The sequence below is a fragment of the Phyllobates terribilis genome, unplaced genomic scaffold (genome assembly GCF_046119375.1).
Source record: "Phyllobates terribilis strain yellow unplaced genomic scaffold, ASM4611937v1 Scaffold_11__3_contigs__length_659146591, whole genome shotgun sequence".
Taxonomy (NCBI): Eukaryota; Metazoa; Chordata; class Amphibia; order Anura; family Dendrobatidae; genus Phyllobates; species Phyllobates terribilis.
In genome coordinates this window covers 390040720-390060619 of record NW_027362771.1, presented here as the reverse complement: position 1 = coordinate 390060619, position 19900 = coordinate 390040720, and the positions used below count along the sequence as shown (strand labels likewise).

The following is a 19900-nucleotide window of genomic DNA, read 5'->3' as shown; positions in this document are numbered from 1 at the left end:
AATAAAATGTTTGAACAAACAGCAAATGAAAATGAACTGATTCTATATAAATAATTGCCTCTGCAAAATCCTACTTCATTTTCTCACACGTGTAGCATGCATAATTTTTGCACAGAAGCCTTGATTTTAATGATTGACAATAAAATTTAAAATGAGTGTCAGAACGATAGATTCTGGCGTTATCACAGCATGTTTGTTTTTTCCAAATTTTGCATTTCAAGCACCGTACAGATGAAGTAAACATTACATTTGTGTCCAATGAACTGATTTCAAGCACTGATAAGTAGAACCGGCCAAGCGATCAGAGATATTTTAGGAGCATTATGACATATCAGAATCAGTGTCAACCTAAAAGAATTTATTGATTTTTAAGCAGTATTTATATCATATTTGTGGCTATATTTCATATTTCTGGTTCAAGAAACAGCAAACAGTTCAAAAATGGTTAAAATACGTTATATCGAAAGGGGCATTGAAACCTAAAATGTGTGTTTACAATCGAATCAGTTATTACAACAAGGCTTTCTTAATCCCTTGGTGACAGCCATCGTAAATGTATAGCAGCTAAGCGCCATCACTATATAAAAATCCCCTCTACGGAAATGGAAAATGTCAAAACATAAAAAAAGAACATATTTGGTAATTTCCCAAACTAAAAAACCTAAAAATATTTTTCATAAAAGATAAATAAAAAATGAAAAAAAAGAGTGGAAATGCCATTTTTCAGTCTCTAAACGTCCCCCAAAAATGAAATAAAAAATGATGAATGTACCCCATAATGGTATCAATAAAAGCTACAGCTTAACTCCCAAGAGACAAGCCCTGATATCAATGGCAGGCTGAAAATAGTTATGGTTGTCAGATTTTTTCAAACCACTAAGATATAAAATATTGATATAAGTTTAGTATTGTCTTAACCATTTCAGCTTGAAGAATCAAGTTGCCGCAATTTTTTATCCAATTTTTCAGTAAAACGAGTGGTATCATTCACAACTATAACTCAACCTGCAGAAATACCAGCCCTCATACACCCATGTTAACACAAATGTTAAAAATAATTTATGACTCTCCGACGAAGGGGAGGAAAAAACTCAAAAATGAAAAATTGTTCCATGTTTAAAGGGTTTTACTGATATCAATAACAATTGCAAATTCATTGAATTCCATTATGAGTTTACACTTTTGCGCAGTGGATGACAAATTCCTTAAAGAAGCACTCCATCAAAGTTTTTATCCTCTATGTATATTGCACTCATCATATTATATAGCACTGTGTACTTACAATTGCTCATTTTGCCTTTCTACCCAGCAAATTCTTCTCTTTTGTCTGCTGTATGTAGAAACAGGAAGTCTCTTGTCCTTGCATTTATCATTCCCGTCTTCAACTCCTGACCCAGCTGCTCCACTCCTCCCCACTGCCATAGACTTTTCCAGTGACTCACGACCTCCTGTTTCTACATAGAGCTTAGAAGGATTCAGCTAGTCAGTTTTTAATCACGTCATGTCATAAAACCTAATGGAAAAGAGAAGAATTAGCTGGGTAGAAAGGCAAAATGAACAATTGTAAGTACACAGTGCCATATAATATGATGATTGCAATATATTAAGAGGATAAAAACTTTGATGGGAGTGCTTCTTTAAAGTGGTTGTTTGATTGTTGAAGGTTCTCTCCCCAAAATAGGCTGGTAACAAAGTATTCTTCTGCTGGGACCTAGAAATCAACTGTAATCTGTGGAAAAAAAACAGTTATTATGATTCAAATTCCTTTCTATCCTAGGAAAAATGAGGCATTATACTGATCTGTTTTAAATTATGGCATCCTCCATGTAATGTACAGACAAGCTGCTGTCAGTTCTCCAGAGTGAGAACAGCTCTTTCATAGTCACACTTTAATCTGAATAATACATTACCGTTAAAGGAGGACTATTATCTGTTTTATGAAAAAATGTTTATTTTTTGGAACCTGAAGAATATGATCGTTCTCTCCAGATATGTTTTAAAGTATTCTATTCTGAAAGGAGTAATTTTTGTAAGAACTACCATAATATTTGTCTGTCTCCAAGTCTATGCCCCATATCTAGATAATCAGGTTCTCTAGATAATCAGACAGTAGTTCATTAACACAACTATAGAATAATTGGGTGTTGAATGTAGTTTACTGCATTGACCATTTAACTATCCCATTCCCTACATAATCTAGTCATACATACTGGTTGATAGCAACTGATAAAGGAATGAGCAGCTTTTTCCCAGGGTATTACACATGAATTTCCTTTTAAGTGAATTGAGTATATTTATGTCTTAGAAAGTGATAGTGATGCAGAATGTGATGCTGAATGTCATTATCACTTCCTATAGCAAAAGCCTTTAATTAGATTGAAGAACTCTTTATGAAAATTTATACTGTTGGTTACCAGGTGAATTTCATACATCAAGTAAAAATAAAAAGGGACACCTCTAAGTCCCTATTAGTTGGATAATAGCAAACTGGGCCACAATGTCATCATTGCTTTTGATGCCTTCTGATTTTTGTGTACCTCTTTTTGTCATCAAGACTGAACTTAAATATGTTCAAAGTACATAAATAATTGTTTCATCCAAAGCTCTTGGGGAAAGTGCTGTAACTATAGTTGGAGTAAGGCTGTGTGCCCACTATGCGTTTTTAAGCGTTTCCACAGTGGCAATTCCGCTGCAGAAATGCTTAAAAAACGCATGGTAGAAGGTCTGCCATGTCCCCAATGATAATCCGCATGTGCTGTGCACATGCTGCGGAAATTTCCGCTGCGTATTATCATTGCGGAAAAAAACGCAGCATTACCAATTATTTTGCGGAAGCGCTGCGTTTTCTCCGCCATTGACTTGCATTGGAACGAATGTAATCTGCATCACTGAATCTATACATGCGGAATCCATGCGTTTCAATGTGCGGATGGTACCCGGGTTTGGAGAAGAGGAGAAGCTGTAGAAAAAAGAATAAAATAAAAAATATACATTATACTTACCTTCTGATGGCCCCCCGGTGTCTTTATCGCGTCTTGGCTTGCCGGCAGCTTGCGATGGTCTTAAGGACCTGCAGTGACGTCATTTAGTCATGTGACGGGTCACGCGACCGCTGACGTCGGCAGGTCCTTTTGTCTACCACAAGCTGCCGGCAAGCCAAGACTCATCGGATAAAGACACCGGGGGCCATCAGAAGGTAAGTATATATTTATTTTTTATTTTTTACCATTCTTTTACGGTCACACTATATAAATCCATGCCGTTTGCATGGATTTATATAGTGTGACCAGGTTGTCGAGCACTTTCCAAGTGATGCTAAAATCGCCTGGAAAGCGCTTGACAACCCGCATGCGAAAATGCATGTGAAGAACGCTTCACTTCCGCATGTCCCTGGCAGGAAAAACGCATGTACAATCCGCATGTACAGTCCGCATGTACAATCCGCATGTACAATCCGCATGCGTTTTTTTTGCCAGGGAGATGCAGAAACGCTCAGGAAAAAATCCGGAGCATTTCTGCATCGTGGCCTAAAGGTGTTATGACCATGTCTATGCTCACTCCCTCTACTCCTGTTTCTATCGTCGGACTGCATTGCACTTTCGTTGCCGGTGATGCGGGGCAGCAATGCAGCAGCTTGGTTTGGTATTCTGGAACTTGTGCCATCCAGACAGGAAGCTTGGGAGTTATTTTCTGAGCATAGTCATCTAATTTTCTCCCTTTTTTGAGCCTTGGGTGGGGCTCATACTCTTTAAACCCCTATCTCCCATCTTCTAGTTGCCAATTATAAGTTACACCTGATCCTGGTTCTGACCCTTCAGCTCTATTGCCATGATCCAGTGTGTTACACAGTTGTTTACCTGTGATTGTTTTGACCTTTCCCTGATGATTGAGACTTATTTTCTCACTTATCTGATTTTGACTTGGCTTATACAAACCATCTCTGTGAGCCCACTCTTCCGGCTAGCACACACTCTGTGGACCCAACTCAGTGGGCCTTGTGTAAGTCCAGATTGATATACAGAGGTTAAATGGCGAGAGCCAGGGTACTTCTGGAATGTGATACATGGAGTGACTTGCCCAAAGCCTGTAAGTGGAAGCCCAATTAAGAGCTGACAGTTACTGTACAAAAAGTTGGAGTTATATGTATGATTTTATGGCAGAAGTAATGTAAATTAATTATTCCTAGCATGAAGGAAGAGCACCTCACTTTATAATACATTAACTAAAATTCCTTCTAGCTTCAAGCTTTACTACTGCTTGTCAAAGATAGTCAAAAGTAGCCAGAATTAACAATGGGCATGTTCCTTTTAACCCTTTAAGGCTGAAGCCAGTTTTGGCCTTTTATATTGCAGACATTTTTTTTTTCATCCTTTTAGAAAGTCGTATAGATTTGACAACTTTATAAAAGTGAATATCTGTTACAGGAGTGTGGAAAATGTAAAAGGGAGGGAGGGAAATGTATCAAAGTTGCTGTAGTAGATCTAGCAGAAATGATCTTGTGTTAGAGGTCTTGTGTGTACCTTAATCTACGGTAGATTTCTTACTGTCTCAAACAAATTTAATCAGTTTTTCTTTGTATCAGATTGTCAAATGACAATGAAAAGCTTTGTGTAACAACTATTGGTTCCATGTATGTTTACAATGAGAAACTTAATCTAGTCTAGCTATATAAACTACTTTGTTCTTTTAGTTGTAGTCAGTGTTGCAGCAATGTTGTTGTGACACATATAGCTCACCTTACATCCATGGAGCTTTTGTACAAAGTAAATTAGTGTCCACTATAGGGTATGTGCACACGCAGCAAAACTGCCCTATAAAATATATGTTATGCACTGCAATGTCAACATTAGATTGATTTGTACATGCTTTTTGTTATGTCACGTCTTTTAACTGCTTCAGGGTTCGTAAACCTTGAAGTGGTTAAAACAAGTGACATGCTCATTCTTTGGCTGATTTCTGCTTGGAAGTCTCCCACTCTCTATACTTGGAAGTAGCCACCACAAGAGAGATGACAATGCTGCCGGCAAATTATGAAAGAGACCGCCGGTATTTTCCAGAAATGGCTTCTCCTGGGAAAACTGAATAGGAGCACCGGTGTCTCGAAGACACCTTGTGCACATACCTTTACCTTATCAAGATACAACTAGGATGAGCAATTAGGTTTTTTTTTTCTATTTTTTTTATTACAGGTACACTAAAAGTACTATGGGCCCGATTTATTAAGACTGACATTGTACACACCAGTCTTAATAAAGTAGCGTTTAGAAGTAAGATTAGATATGCCTAATTGATTAAGGAGCACATTCCGGGCCCTTAGAGATGTACTCCAGTCAGGGACAGGAATACATTCTTGGTATAAGTTACACTTCATCAATTAAATGGGTAGGTGTAGCCACACCCTGTCCTGCCCAATGACAAAAGCCACTATATTTTGTGCAACTCCCAAGACGCACAAAAATGTTGCAACTTATTAAGGTGTTTTACACCAGAACACATCTGAATTGGAGTCTATGTCTTTGAAGTTAAGTGTTCTTAAAATAAAGTAGGGTCATCAAACCATATAACTGTTGCTTAAAAAAAAAGACTAAAGAAGATCACAAAATGGGCAGGGACCCGACAGACATGAAGTGATGCAAATCCTTCAGTACATGTTTATTGACTTTATTCCACATGATAAATGTGCGGAATTATCATTTAGGCTGATGGAGCAAAATACTGTAGATAAGTATACAGACAAATTCTGCAACTCTGCAGCCTTTATTGATTTGTGCTGCACAAGTTATGACAGTTTTTCGGCAGTACAAATTATTATTAATTTATGTTTTAAAATTTGATAAATCAACTTAGAAGTTTTAGATTTAGAATTTAGTAACATAGGATCGAAAAAAAACAGTTGAGGGTAATCGTTAAACATTATGATGTAAGAAGAGCAAAACAGGTAGCAGGTTATGTTGGCGCTAACATCAGATATATATTTTCAACTGTTGTTTCATTGCTTTAGTGTAGTACATCTAATAAGAATAATATTTTTTTGTTAGAAAGTGCCATCATATTGCAGAGCACTTTCCAATTGATAGCGTACATGCACAAACAGTATCAGACATTACAGAGTAACCCATAGTTCAATACAATAGAGCAGTGAGAGCCCTAAAATCTATAAGGAAAAAGGGATAACATAAAAAGGTAGAGAGTACTTGGATTGTATTGTCCAGCCATCTTTTATAATAAATAAGGGTATTCATGTAAAGCTGCATGAGCCAATCACCAACCGGAGTGCATGGAGTGTGGGGGAAACTAATAAAAGAAAGGACCAGATGCTGAGGAAAAATGTAGGAATTAAGAACTGCAAAAACTTGGGTTATTCTGGTGACATAAAAGTCCTGCCTAAAAAGATGTGTTTGTAGGGCACACTTAAAGCTGTAGACTACCTGGGGTAGTGCAGACCAGATAACTAGTAAAGCAAGAGATAACTCTTTGTGACTGGACTGGAAAATGTTATTATAATGGAGAGCATGGGTAGGGTGATGGAAGGGGATAAGGGATGAGATGTGGGGCAGTGCAAAACCGACATAAAAACAGATATATCTACATATGTTAAATACTTCTGGACCGCCCATAGGCAATAAAGGTTCAGGTGGTCTGCATTCTACTCTGCAATGACTTTCTAAAACATAACAGCATAGTAGATGTTACACACCTGTGCCGGGTATCCTGAGCTTTGCTACCTTCTCTTGGTGGTCGCTGTCCTCTGTTGTGCTCTATGTCGGGTTTTGCTGGTTGCTTGACATGGTTCTATGACCTCATCTCCCTAGACCTATTTAAGGCCCATTGACTCACACACCTGTATCTTGGGATTGAGTTTATAGAGCTGTGTTGTGCTCCTTATACTGTCCATACTTTGTTTACTTGCATCCATCCCTGCTGGGTTACATTTCATCTGTCCTGTGGCTCCTGACTATCCAGAAGATGCAAATTCCTCGCTGCCCACATGCCTTCGAGCTTGCTGCATCAATGTCCGGTGTCCGTGTGCCAACCCAGACCTGGTGCTTAGAGGATCCACCTCACCTGTGAGCATTGACAGTAGAGCAGCTGCACGTGATCATTAAACAATGGGACTGGAAAATCGATAGTCAGAAACAGTCAAACTCCCCATAGAAAAGGCAAAGGTGGTTTATTACCGTCTCTGTCTTCCCAATTGTTATATAGACAGTTCTAAACCAGCTCCGGACCCAGCAGTCATTTGGTCGCTTGGTTGTAGAGAGGGTGTAGATGCTGCTGGGTCCTAGGACACCCAGTCAGCTCTGCTGTGCAGCCAGGAGGCTGAATTTAGCCTATAACTAGCACTAATATGCCTGACCCAGTTTCATGGGAATAGAGGTAAACAAAAGTATTTACATATTGAAATGCCCTCACAAAGGTCTTTTATGACTGTGTGGGTGGCCTACTATGTAAAATAACTGAAAAATAAATAAAATGCAGGAAAAAAAAAATAATTACATGCCCTGTGTGACTGCAGACTTTTGAATCCCCCCAGTGCAAAAAATGTGCGCTGCGAACGATTCACCGGTTTCTAAGCCGGGAATGGCAGTGATGTATGTGATATGCATACTCCCGGGCAGAAGTTGTCCAGTGGGCACGGCTGTCTAGAGACTTATATGATATGCCCAGGCGTATGCATATCACATAAATCACCGTCGTTCCCGGCTAAGAAACCGGCGAGTCCTCGCAGCTCACAGTGTGTGTACTAGTGGGATTCAAAAGTATGCAGTCACACAGAGTGACTGCAGACTTTTCATTTTTAGAGCAGACAACCCCTTTAATTTTTTTTTCAGATGCAATGATATCTCATATTATATCATACAATGGCACAATGAGATAAACATGTTACATGTAGCCCTTTCACTATACCAATAAACACTTCTTAAAATTACAATATTATAAATGGAAAGTCACTTTCAAGGTGTTTATCGCTTGCTACTCATTTTTTTTCCCTTTATATCTCCTCCAAATGAGTCTTCTATTATAGGACACATATTATTAGTTAGGATTTGTTTAAGAAATATTACGATTTATATTTGTCAGATTCACTCAGAGAGTGTTTGTAGTCGGTGCTGAGGATGGTATTTTAGAGGCAGTTCATGCTCTTAAAACATCACACAATTTTCATGTATATGTTTCCAGTGTAGTCCCAACAATGAAATTGTTACTTTGTATTGTTACCCTGGACGTACAATGGAAAGTTTAAATCTTTCTATTACAGAACATGAAAAGCATCGTCTATGCAAGAGTACAGATTATATGAATTTGCACTTCAAAGTAAAATGGTTTTATAATGAATACGTTCGAGAACTTCTTGCATTCAAGGATACTGTGCCGGAATATTCTCTGTAAGTCTTACTTCTACATTTTTAAATTAAATTAATTCTGAAGATAGAAAAATTATAACAGGGTGTAAATTGTACATTTCATTTAATATCTAGACTTCTACAATTACATACCATATGACTGTTTTAAAGGTAACCTGACAGCTGATACATGATGCCCGATCCAAGAAAGCATGTATCAGACCGTTGCTTTAGGATTTCAGAAAATTGTGTGTAAATCTGAAATACTGCAGCATATCAGAAAAAAAGCATAGGTCCTGATTTATCAAGACCGGTGATTATCTGGTCGTTATGAGGGTCGTGGTGGAGTCAGATGCTCCTGATTCATGAAGAGGTGTATGCCTCTCGAGCATCTGACAAGTGGTGTGCGCCTCCATGTGCTATGCCAAAAATCTCACTCCAGTCAGAGACTGGAGTGAGATTTCTGCTGTATGGAATGCCACGGATAAAATCGGATGAGCTGTGGTGTCAAGCCCCAACCAGGGCTCTGTCCTGCTCCAGCTTTGTCTTTTTCAGAAGAGCTGGGAGAAACTGGCGCGAAAACACCGAAAGCTTTGAGTTGTGCCAAAACTATGAGACTTTTCAAATCTTGTACACCACTTTTTTGGCATAAAAGCTTTGATGAATCATGATCCTAGTGTGAAAGCCACCAGGGATCGAGCCGCACGGGAGACTTGTCCGTTCAGTCAGGCAGGTCCCCAGTGGCCTTTAACCGCCCACTGCCCTGAAGTGACAGGTCACGCCTTACAAACGCACGTAGGGAGATACCTGTCAATTACTGGCAGCAGGCAAGGAGAAGCTGCTGACTAGTCTTCTGTCTGCCTTGGTCCATGGTGGCTATTAAGCTATGTTTTTCTCTGAAATGCCGTAAACTTTCAGAGTCAAACATACATGGCTGAAATCATGAAGCCATGGTGTGATACATGGGCATGTATCCGCTGTCAGGTTCCCTTTAAATGGTATTTTAACAGTTTATTGTCTTTTTTGCCAGCTTTTTAGACATCTGATCTCTTTTAAAAATATTATTTTTAATAGTTTTCCATTAATTGTTAATAGAGAGATGGGTCACAGTTTTTAGGCACATACTGAAATTATATGGATATTCTGGGGAATGAAAACCTCAGACTGATCACCGAGAGAACCCGCAGGTCCCATCCCATTCCACTATTAGCCAGTCCACACTGGTCTACACTTCATTGTGCTTCCTGTGACACGATGGAAAAAGCCCATAATAACTGGCTGACACAAGTCACTGTATTTCCAAGGTGTTGAGGATGGGACCAGAAGACACAGATCAGCAGTGACCGGTTAAGGACTGGAATGGGGTCTGCAGGGGATGAGTGCCAGTAACAGTTCATTATTTATTTTTAACCAGTCTGAGTAATGTAAACTATAATTTTTATTCCCTAAGACACCCCCTAGATGTACCACAGTATTTCATAGTGTCCCTCACTGATATGTGAATGAGGCTTAGAAATATTGTAAATGAACGTTTGATTATAATGAAATAAACGTGAAAGTGACATTAACCCCTTTAAAACATGTTTTCAAATGACATTTAAATCTTTCACCTTCCAGCCAGACCTGTACACCTGCAGAAAAGGTCCCATAGATAGCCTATAACATTTCCTAAATCTAGAAGGAAGGCACAAATAGGAAGGTTTGGTGTCAAGAATATGTGATTGCTCATTACTATACTGAATTCTCTCAATTTTCAGGTGGTTTGAGCCGTTTGTTATTCAGTGGTTGGATGAAAATGAAGATGTGTCCATGGAATTTCTTCACGGAGCCCTGGGAAGAGATAAAAAAGATGGAGTAAGTCAATTTCATACGTGGAATAAAACCTTCAGCACAGACCCAAAAGCAAAATAAATTTCTCTGACTCCAGCTCACTAATTCGTTTACTTTTTCAGTAGTGGTATAGAATCCGAGATTGGTTTTGTAAACATAATTTTTCATAGTTTTTAAATATATATTTAATATTCATTTTGAAAAAGTGAGCATTTTTGGTGCTCTAATATCCAGAAATGCGCAGGGTAAGGAATATTCTCTGAGTTCTTCCCTTCGTTCTTCTCAGTTCCAGGCCACCTCTGAACATGCCTTGTTTTCCTGCTCAGTTGTTGACGTCTTTACGCAATTAAATCAAAGCTTTGAGATTATCAAGAAACTGGAGTGCCCTAATCCGGAAGCGCTTTCTCATTTAATGAGAAGATTTGCAAAGGTAAACTTCAGTGAGTTGCTGTTCTGTCTATGTGTATTGCAAGTGATGCAAGAGGGTTTTCTTAGGAATGGATCCCATGTTTCAAACCAGTATAAAATATTTCTATAGCTAGGGAAGATTCTTTCACTAATTCCTGTAGGTAAGAAGGCATCTTGTTCTTCAAGACATCTAATAATATATCTAATTTTTTCAAAAGTTAAGGTTCTTGGAAGAAGCAGAGGAAAAAACGAAAATGCAAATCCAAAAATTGCCAATGATGGGAAGTGCTTAAAATGTAGTTTATCTGTCTTGCCCATTTACTCCAGCTCCTTAGACAGTGGTACTGTTACCATTGCTGTGCTGATATGTCAGCTTGACGCCAGTGTAGTATTTTTTTTTGATGTTGTCAGCTCACTATAATAAGCATTGACAGCTTCTGGACAAATATTAATTTTCTAATATAGTATTTGTTATACAATATATTATGGCCATGTTCTGCTTTTTATGTTGAGGGTAACATGTTTATAAGCCAAAATAAATGAAATTCAATGAAAAATAATTTAGTAGACTTATCTTGCTGCTCTCTGTTAGCGCTTCGGTTTGCCCAGATATGATTTCACCTTTTTTGCTTCAGTGGATCGACTTCCCGAAAATCGCTTTTAGGCTGGAGTCACAAGCGCATAGATTCTCTCATGCAATAGAATCGGATCGATTATGTAAATGACACTTGGATCAAACTCTGATCCAAGTTTGAGCCTAGTGTCAACTTAATGTGATCCAATTCTATCGGATGAGAGAATGGTATCACAGGTGCGAAGAATATGGAGAACAAGATTTCTCCATCTTCTCCTTTATGTTTTCCACGCACCTATAAACTTGAATGGGTGAATACTGGCATAAAGTCTTTAATTAACCAGGCCCAAAGACTGCAATATTATCCAGGTAATCTGAATCACCATGCTGTGACTCAGAAGAGGAGTGGTACAGCGCTGGATACCAGAGAAGACGTTGATCTGTGAGTATATTTATACACTGTCACTAACTACACTGACATTTACATAGGTTTAGTGAGTAAACTAATTATTTTAAGATAATTCTTAAAATGTCTTCTTTAAGATATTTTCCAGATTATAGAAAAAAGTCCTTAAATATTACAAATCTTTTATTAACAATATTCTCTTATATGCTATTCAAAAAAAATCCAGATTTATATTACATTTATATATTATTTACACTGCTCTGGTAAAAGAAAAAAGATCATGCACATGGGGGGAACAATCTCATGTATATAGACTTGATGAAACGCTATTGACCTAGAAAAAGAGAATTGGGCATATGTGGTAGAGTATCGCACTGTACTGTGTGGATAACACCAGGGAATGTTCTAAGTGCCACTACTACATGAGCCTTGCTTCACAGCTGCAGTCTGACCATTGTGCAGACAACTGGCCACCACTAGGGTATATCAGCTCTATATTAAGACTTTAGTTATATGCACTAGTATTTCTCTAACACCCTTAATTCGTACACTACTCTTACTATATGTGTGGGCTGTAGCAATCTAATAATTGTGGAAACTCATGCAAAAACACAAATAACATACAAGTGCTTCTGACTAAATTAGAATATCATCAAAAAGTTAATTTATTTCAGTTCTTCAATACAAAAAGTGAAACTCATATATTATATAGAGTCATTACAAACGGAGTGATCTATTTCAAGTGTTTATTTCTGTTAATGTTGATGATTATGGCTTACAGCCAATGAAAACACAAAAGTCATTATCTGAGTAAATCAGAATAATTAACAAAAAACACCTGCACAGGCTTCCCATGCGTTTAAAAAGGTCCCTTAGTCTGTTTCAGTAGGCTCCACAATCATGGGGAAGACTGCTGACTTGACAGATGTCCAGAAGGCAGTCATTAACACACTCCACAAGGAGGGTAAGCCACAAAAGGTCATTACTAAAGATACTGGCTGTTCACAGAGTGCTGTATCCAAGCATATTAATGGAAAGCTGAGTGTAAAGAAAAGGTGTGGTAGGAAAAGGTGCACAAGCAACCGGGATAACCGCAGCCTTGAAAGGATTCTTAAGAAAAGGCCATTCAAACATGTGGGGGAGATTCACAAAGAGTGGACTGCTGCTGGAGTCATTACTTCAAGAGCCACCACACACAGACGTATCCAGGACATGGGCTACAAGTGTCGCAATCCTTGTGTCAAGCCACAAGGACCAATAGACAGCGCCGGGAGCGTCTTACCTGGGCCAAGGAGAAAAAGACCTGGACTGTTGCTCAGTGGTCCAAGGTGTTGTTTTCAGATGAAAGTAAATTTTGCATTTCATTTGGAAATCAAGGTCCCAGAGTCTGGAGGAAGAGTGGAGAGGCCACAATCCAAGCTGCTTGTAATCTAGTGCGAAGTTTCCACAATCAGTGATAGTTTGGGGAGCCATGTCATCTGCTGGTGTAGGTCCACTGTGTTTTATCAAGACCAAAGTCAGCGCAGCCGTCTACCAGGAAATTTTAAAGCACTTCATGCTTCCCTCTGCTGACAAGCTTTTTGGAGATGGAAATTTCATTCTCCAGCAGGACTTGGCACCTGTCCACACCACCAAAAGTGCCAATACCTGGTTTAAAAACAACAGTATCACTGTTAGGCATCAGTCTGGTGCTGGATTTGAAATGGGTCCAGGACCTTCTGTGGTCTCCCATATCTGTCTAGCCAGGACTGATGCTGCTCAGCATCACCATCAGCCTCATCGCCTAGCTGGTCCGCAAGCACTGTTTATCTCCCAGGTAGTTGTGCCTAGCAATGTTAAGCCTGGGTTGCAGAGGGAGACAGGGCTTGTGGAATCTAAGTCAAGGATTTGCCAAACTGAACATGTCCGTGACCTGGCGGATCATGATTGGTGGGTTGGCAGATCATTTGAGCAAGTGATGCTGTTGTGTGGACAACTCTGTTCCACGTGCTCCCTAGTTGTTCACTCCGTGACCTGCCGATGCCAGAGTTCGCTCGGCTAATTAGCACAGGTCGCTTAGGCAGGTTAGCTCCATAGAGGCAGGTTAGCTCCATAGAGGCAGGTAGCTTCGTCTAGCAGCCTGGCTCAGCCAAAGGGGTCGCCTATGACCCCGAGCAGCCTGCAGACGTCCTGTGCATGGCTAACACCTGTCAGCCACGTGGAGTTGAACCCTTCAGTCCGGTAGCACGCCGGCTGGGGGCACGTGTACCCGTTGGCGTAGTCACACACGCATCCTAGCGCCGCCACTGTAGGCCCTGTGCTGTAACAGGACTACAGATAGTTTTTCTCTGCCTATCTCTCGTGCAGCAAACGGAGATAGTGCGAATTGCTATACCCGTTCCAGTGTGCAGAAACACGGAAGGGTTTTACATTTAAGTTGGTTGCTTCCCTTTCCACCCGGAAAGTGCTCGGCAGCAGTCCACCAGGCTGCATCGCGGACCCCGGGGTCGGTTGCGTTCCATTATATTAAAGTTTTCTGCAACCGCCCTCCTAACAATCACTGTGCTTGATTGGCCAGCAAACTCGCCTGACCTTAACCCCATAGAGAATCTATGGGGTATTGTCAAGAGGAAGATGAGAGACACCAGACCCAACAATGCAGACGAGCTGAAGGCTGCTATCAAAGCAACCTGGGCTTGCATAAGACCTCAGCAGCCTGGGCTTCCAGAAACCTCACAGGCTGATTGCCTCCATGCCACACTGCATTGATGCAGTAATTGATGCAAAAGGAGCCCCGACCAAGTATTGAGTGCATTTACTGAACATACATTTCAGTAGGCCAACGTTTAGGATTTTAAAAACATTTTTTGTTATAAAGTATTCTAATTTACTGAGATAATGCCTTTTGTGTTTTCATTGGCTGTAAGCCATAATCATCAACATTAACAGAAATAAACACTTGAAATAGATCACTCTGTTTGTAATGACTCTATATAATATATGAGTTTCACTTTTTGCATTGAAGAACTGAAATAATTAACTTTTTGATGATATTCTAATTTAGTGAGAAGCACTTGTATATACTGCAAATGATTTAAAGGGGTTCACGCATAAGTTGACGGCTTTAGATTATCAGTCCAATAGATATATCAATCAGATAATAAGATATGAGATTTTAACTCCGTTGACTATAATATTAATGTCTGTTTGGTCCACTGGGAGCCCTGCCAATAATAATAATAAAGGGATCATTCCATTTTGGCTCCTAATGAATATACTGGTACTCCTGGGCTGGCAATGTCATGAATTAGGCAATGTATTCTAGATGACTTCAGGAATTATTATGATAATGAATAGCTTCTGTGACCTCTTTTTTTTGGAATGAATAAGGGTCCCAGAAATTAAATTCCTACCCATAAGACATTGATAATATATTAAATTAATATGCCATCAATCTTTAACAGGGTGATATCTCTTTACGTCCATAAACCGTAGTGTTTCATGGTGATGTTCTAGAGCTTCAGAACATTGAATGCTCCAGTCCTATGTCACTGTCCTTCCCTGCCCTGTCTGACTTCATTGTACCCCATGTTGTTAATGTACTTAGCGATTTTTTATATTTTTTAGCAAGGTTAGATTTTATTTTTTCGTAGCGCAGTTCACTTGAATGCATGCCAATGTAGGCTGGAAGCTGTGTGAGTGGTTAGCAAATAACAGTGCACAACATACATGCTGTTATTCTATCGCAATTATATATCCTTTCATTTTAGACCATCAACAAAGTGCTTCTTCAGTATGCTGCAATTATATCCAATGATTTCGCATTGTACTGTGGCAAAGAAAATGTGGTAAGTAAAAAGCAAGGGATTTTGTTATGTTTTATTAACAATGCTAAAAAAGATTTACAATTTGGATGTTACACTATTATTGTTATGTCACACTGAGTGCAATTAGAATTGCAGGTGTAGTTGTCACACTATACACAATGTTTCAGTAGCTGTAGACAGAAGTCGGGAGGATTTATATGGCGAGCTCACTCGTTGAGCCTGCTATTTACATAGTAGATCCCTGATGGTAATTTCTATGATTGGATCTAGCTTTCAATGTAACAGTATAACCCATTAGATGCAATATTGAACCACAACCATGACATCTAAATGGTTAACCATAGGGGTAAGGGGCTCTGTTCCCCTGATTGGGCCCCTGCAATGCATTTATTTGAACTGGATGGCAGCTGGGGTCCATAGGGGTAAATCAATTTGTTCTACTTTTTTCCTATGAGGCCCCAAGATTTCTCTGTATGCCTCTGCTCAGTATATTAGTTTGCAAAGGATACATGACTTTCGGACCACAGCCTTCTTTTCTTCTCTGTCAAGAATTGTCTCCTCGCGCGAGACACCCCCACTTACCACACTTATAGGAATGCACGTACCATTAATACCCAGCAGCTTATGGACAATCTCCACACATCTTTAGCCCCCATCTCCTCCTTTTCCTGTCCAGACTTAGCATTGTCACACTACAATAATACACTGAAGAGTGCCCTAGATGAAGCAGCACCTTCTACACGCAGAAAGACCCGACACAGACAACGGCAGCCCTGGCACACGATGCAAACACGCTTTCTTCAGCGTAGCTCAAGGTGTGCTCCGCATCAGTGGAGAAAATCACTTTTAGCAGAAGACTTCATCCACTATAAATTCATGCTCAAAACCTATAACTCTGCCCTTCATCTGGCCAAACAATCCTACTTCACCACCCTCATCATCTCACTATCCAACAATCCAAAACGACTTTTTGAAACCTTAAACTCCCTCCTGAAACCTAAAGCACAGGTCCCCATCACCAACCTCAGCGGGGAGGATCTGGCCACTTATTTCCTAGAAAAAAATCAACCACATCTATCAGGACATCTCAGCCCAATCTCCCCAGTGCCTGGATCCCCTTCCCTGCCACACTTCAAGCTCACTTGCCATCTTTGAGCCTGTCACAGAAGAAGAAGTTACCCAGCTCCTCGCTTCTTCTCAGCATACAACCTGCAACAGTGACCCCATTCCCTCACATCTCCTGCAGTCTCTCTCACCGTTGTTCAACACTCACCTGACTAAAATATTTAACCTCTCTCTTTCTTCAGGTATCTTTCCCTCCTCATTTAAATATGCCATCATAACCCCTTTACTTAAAAAGCCATCCCTGGACCAGAACTGCACTTCTAACTACAGTCCGGTCTCTAATCTTCCATTAATCTCTAAACTCCTGAAACGCTTGGTCCACTCCCGTCTAATCCGCTATCTCTCACATAACTCTCTCCTCGACCCTCTACAATCTGGTTTCCGCTCTTTACACTCCACTGAAACTGCCCTCAGTAAAGGCTCTATTGATCTACTAACAGCTAAATTCAAAGATCATTGCTCCCTGCTGATTCTCCTGGATCTCTCTGCAGCATTTGACACTGTGGATCACCAGCTCCTCCTCACTATGCTCCACTCTATAGGCCTCAATGACAAAGTTCTCTCCTGGTTCTCCTCCTACCTCTCTGACTGCTCCTACACTGTATCTTTTGCCTTCTCCTCTTCCTCTCCTCGTCCCCTTACTATCGGGGTTCCGCAGGGCTCAGTCCTAGGCCCCCTCCTCTTCTCTCTATACACCGCCCCTATTGGACAAACAATCAGCAGATTTGGGTTCCAGTATCATCTCTATGCTGACAACACCCAATTATACACTTCTTTCTCTGACATCACCCCTACCCTAATACAAAATACCAAGGATTGTCTGTCTGCTGTCTCTAACATCAGACAGAAACTGAGACACTTCTGTTTTCAAAAGGAGGGATTGGTAGCTTTCATACTTTTGGTTGTACATTATTTATCTAGATGGAAGATAGAGTTTTGTTTTGAGGAGAACTATCACCTCTAGGGAAAATTCATTATGTAAAAGAAAACTAAAATATAAAACCTTTCTCAAAAATTTCTAATTAGGAAATATAAAAAAAAATCCTGTGGAGTTTAGTGATGAAAGCTCTTTTAGAAAGGGAAGGCTAAAGTGAAGTTGGGCTTTCCACTGTCTCATTATATTGACCGCTTTGTGAGACTTCCTGCTTTGAAAATGGGAGATACTACTGTGTGGGGGAAGACTGGGAGTGTGCAACAGGAACGATCTGTGCTGTAATGAACCCTTCATAATTTTTCCACATTTTGCTTAAATTTGACCTAAAACTACAGAAGATTTTCCCATAAGTCCTGTAAATAGATAGAGAACCAAATTAATCAAAAATGTTAGGCTGTAATTTTATTAAGGAAAACAGATCCAATATCACATGTTTTTAAATGGCAAAAGGTATGTAAACCTTTAGGATTAACAGATAATTTGAAGGTAAAATTGGAGTGTGATCTTTTTTATCAATGGGATGACACTCAGTTGTGAGTGGGCAACCTGTTATATTTAAAGAACAGAGAACTATCAAAGTCTAATCTTCAAAAAATGTTAACCTAGTAACTTACCTTTTTACTGTTTACAGCAATATTGGAGTTCATGTATTAATTAAGCCTAAAGTTGCTGATGCATAATTTGTGTATGTTTGTATAAATACTGAAGTAATACGGGCCCCATTTTTTTCTATTTTGTATTATGGGAGCAATTGAAGATGAGGTCTGTGTATTTTGTCCTTCTTGTGCAGACCCTTTAGGCTATGTGCTCACGTAGCGTTTTTGCGGCGTTTTTACGGTTGCGAAAACGCCGGGAAAACACTTGTAAAACCGTCTGCCATGCAAAGCAATGTGAATTCGGATGTGCTGTGCACATGATACGCTAATTAGCGCGCCGAATTCGCATTGCGTTGCAAAACGCAGCATGACCATTTCTACCGCGATTACGCTGCAAATTCGCGGCCCTTGAAGAACATTGAAACGCAGCAAACCCGCAGGTATATGTGGATTTGCTGCATTTCAATTAAATTCAATGGCCGCGAATTTGCAGTGTAATCGCGGTGCGTGTGGTACCCGGGATGAAGAGGAGACTACAACTCCTCTTCATCCCGGCTACCACGCGGGGAAAAAAATAAATAAAAAAGTTAAAAATAAAAAAAAAACCTGTATACTCACCTCTCCAGTCTGCTCCCGGCGGCGATCCTCTCTCCTCAGCGTCCCGCGGTGTACTAGCAGGACCTGCGGTGACGTCATTTAGTCAGCTGATGGTCACGCGACCGCTGACGTCAGCGGTCAGGTGATGGTTGCGTGACCATCAGCTGACTAAATAACATCACCGCAGGTCCTGCCAGTACACCGCAGGACGCCGCCGGGAGCTGACCGGACAGGTGAGTATACAGGTTTTTTTATTTTTAACTTTTTAATTCTTTTGTTTTTTTCACTATAGATGCAGCATTCAAAGCATCTAAGTTGATCACACAATATAAATCCATGCTGGTTGCATGGATTTATATTGTGTGACCAACTTGTCAAGCACTTTTCCAAGTGATGCTCAAAATCGCGAAAACGCATGTGAAAACGCTGAAAAAACGCTTCTCTCTGGCAGAAAAAATGCGTGTAAATCTGCATGCGTTTTTTTTCTGCCAGAGAGAGGCAAAAACGCTCTGCATCAAATCTGCTACGTGGGCACATAGCCTTAGAAGCACACTTATTGTACTCCTTTATCTGGGCTGCACATTGTTCAGGAACATCCTATTTCAATATACAATATTGTTTATCTAGTAAAACTCAGGGTCATTCTTTCTGTGAGGTAAAATATTTCACTGCCTGTTTTTAAGCAGTGTTTTACCTCACAGAAAGAATCAGCTGTGATCCCATGCAGTAATGTCTGTATACTCTTTTGCTTCCTCCCCTGCCCAGGAGATGTGGTATGATCAGACCATGTTCTGTACATGGTCAGATACAGCCATTACACAGTACACAGCAGGGGCACATTTATAAGATTATCTCAGCACAGGAACATTTTATTTAAATGCATTAAATTATGGAACTTATTATTATTCCAAGATCTATTGATTAAAATGAACTTTTGTTCATGGGAAAACCCCTTTAAGAAATAGCATACATACTTCATTGAAATGGAGGTGTTTATATATTCATGCAGAGGCATATAAGGTATATAAGATTAGGCTCCCATATAAGATATAGGCATATAAGGAAAGGATCCCAACAAAGAGTACACCTTGCCATGGCTGTTGGGCTCTCATGAATTGGCCAATTTCTGCACTAACTTAATTTTTTAACATATTTTCTATAGCAGCAATGCCAGTTCCCATTTTATCCATTCAATGTTTGCATATTATAGCATTTCAGAATGCAGCTGCATTTTCTTGGTTATATTAAACATTTATCAAACTACTGAGCTAACTGCATA

The 19900-nt window shown here is 39.8% G+C and overlaps 1 protein-coding gene across 1 annotated transcript in view; it reads left to right on the top strand.

The window, feature by feature from the left end:
- Positions 1 to 19900, top strand: part of UNC13C (unc-13 homolog C) — an 861108-nt gene that overhangs the window by 589945 nt on the left and 251263 nt on the right. The window contains exons 21-24 of the mRNA XM_073653015.1: positions 8261 to 8387; positions 10103 to 10199; positions 10462 to 10605; positions 15313 to 15390. Coding sequence (XP_073509116.1) covers positions 8261 to 8387; positions 10103 to 10199; positions 10462 to 10605; positions 15313 to 15390 — 446 coding nt within the window. The remainder of the gene's footprint in view (positions 1 to 8260; positions 8388 to 10102; positions 10200 to 10461; positions 10606 to 15312; positions 15391 to 19900) is intronic.